General features: G+C 45.6%; 1 protein-coding gene and 1 long non-coding RNA gene across 7 annotated transcripts in view; one reads left to right on the top strand and one right to left on the bottom strand.

The window, feature by feature from the left end:
* Positions 1-2,500, top strand: part of arhgap9 (Rho GTPase activating protein 9) — a 59,543-nt gene that overhangs the window by 39,994 nt on the left and 17,049 nt on the right. For all 6 annotated transcript variants that reach the window (XM_079629484.1, XM_079629483.1, XM_079629485.1 and 3 more), the window contains one exon: positions 327-388. In XM_079629484.1, the coding sequence (XP_079485610.1) occupies positions 327-388 (62 nt within the window). The remainder of the gene's footprint in view (positions 1-326; positions 389-2,500) is intronic.
* Positions 1-2,500, bottom strand: part of LOC307007438 — a 5,660-nt gene that overhangs the window by 1,002 nt on the left and 2,158 nt on the right. The gene's annotated exons all lie outside the window — the stretch shown is intronic.

Genomic DNA, 2,500 nt, shown 5'->3' with positions numbered 1-2,500 from the left:
CTATCTATCCCTCCATCCATCTATCTATCCCTCCATCCATCTATCTATCCCTCCATCCATCTATCTATCTATCTATCTATCTATCTATCTATCTATCTATCTATCTATCCATCCGCGCATAAAATAAAGTCAGAATGTTGAGTTATTTATTTATTTATTTTTTTGTGGCGGAAACAAGCTCCCATATAATATATATATACATATATAATTAATTATACTAATATTCTGATTCGGATGATGTCATTCTAAACCCATTTACACCAAAAACTTTCACTGAACACACACACACACACACACACACACACTGACCAACTGTATTATGACAGGAACTGGAAAAGGCCGGTCTGCTCAACAAAACCAAGATAGCAGAAGGAGGCAGGAAACTGAGGTGAGCTTATCTCCACACACACACACACACACACACACGCACACACACACACACACACGCACGCACACACACGCACACACACACACGCACGCACACCTTGAGCTGCAACATTGCAAACACACGCACCTGGATCTACAACACACACACACACACCTTGAGTTGCAACACACACCTTGAGCTGCAACATTGCAAACACACACGCACCTGGATCTACAACATGCAAACACACACACCTTGAGTTGCAATACGCAAACACACACACCTTGAGTTGCAACACACAAACACACACACACCTTGAGCTGCAACATTGCAAACACACACACCTTGAGTTGCAACACACAAACACACACACACCTTGAGCTGCAACATTGCAAACACACACACCTTGAGTTGCAACACACAAACACACACACACCTTGAGCTGCAACACGCAAACACACACACCTTGAGTTGCAACACACAAACACACACACACCTTGAGCTGCAACATTGCAAACACACACACCTTGAGTTGCAACACACAAACACACACACACCTTGAGCTGCAACACGCAAACACACACACCTTGAGTTGCAACACACAAACACACACACACCTTGAGCTGCAACACGCAAACACACACCTTGAGTTGCAACACACAAACACACACACACCTTGAGTTGCAACACACAAACACACACACACCTTGAGCTGCAACACGCAAACACACACCTTGAGTTGCAACACACAAACACACACACACCTTGAGTTGCAACACACAAACACACACACACCTTGAGCTGCAACACGCAAACACACACCTTGAGTTGCAACACACAAACACACACACACCTTGAGTTGCAACACACAAACACACACACACCTTGAGCTGCAACACGCAAACACACACCTTGAGTTGCAACACACAAACACACACACACCTTGAGTTGCAACACACAAACACACACACACCTTGAGCTGCAACACGCAAACACACACCTTGAGTTGCAACACACAAACACACACACACCTTGAGTTGCAACACACAAACACACACCTTGAGTTGCAACACACAAACACACACACACCTTGAGCTGCAACATTGCAAACACACACACCTTGAGTTGCAACACACAAACACACACACACCTTGAGCTGCAACACGCAAACACACACACCTTGAGTTGCAACACACAAACACACACACACCTTGAGTTGCAACACGCAAACACACACCTTGAGTTGCAACACACAAACACACACACACCTTGAGTTGCAACACACAAACACACACACACCTTGAGCTGCAACACGCAAACACACACCTTGAGTTGCAACACACAAACACACACACACCTTGAGTTGCAACACACAAACACACACACACCTTGAGCTGCAACACGCAAACACACACCTTGAGTTGCAACACACAAACACACACACACCTTGAGTTGCAACACACAAACACACACACACCTTGAGCTGCAACACGCAAACACACACCTTGAGTTGCAACACACAAACACACACACACCTTGAGTTGCAACACACAAACACACACACACCTTGAGCTGCAACACGCAAACACACACCTTGAGTTGCAACACACAAACACACACACACCTTGAGTTGCAACACACAAACACACACACACCTTGAGCTGCAACACGCAAACACACACCTTGAGTTGCAACACACAAACACACACACACCTTGAGTTGCAACACACAAACACACACCTTGAGTTGCAACACACAAACACACACACACCTTGAGCTGCAACATTGCAAACACACACACCTTGAGTTGCAACACACAAACACACACACACCTTGAGCTGCAACACGCAAACACACACACCTTGAGTTGCAACACACAAACACACACACACCTTGAGTTGCAACACGCAAACACACACCTTGAGTTGCAACACACAAACACACACACACCTTGAGTTGCAACACACAAACACACACACACCTTGAGCTGCAACACGCAAACACACACCTTGAGCTGCAACACACAAACACACACACACCTTGAGTTGCAACACACAAACACACACACACCTTGAGCTGCAACATTGCAAACACACACACCTTGAGTTGCAACACACAAACACACACACACCT

The sequence above is a fragment of the Phoxinus phoxinus genome, assembly GCF_949152265.1.
Source record: "Phoxinus phoxinus genome assembly, chromosome: 11".
In the NCBI taxonomy this organism is placed as follows: Eukaryota; Metazoa; Chordata; class Actinopteri; order Cypriniformes; family Leuciscidae; genus Phoxinus; species Phoxinus phoxinus.
The sequence above is the reverse complement of the archived record's forward strand: the minus strand, read 5'-3'. Positions and strand labels throughout refer to the sequence as shown.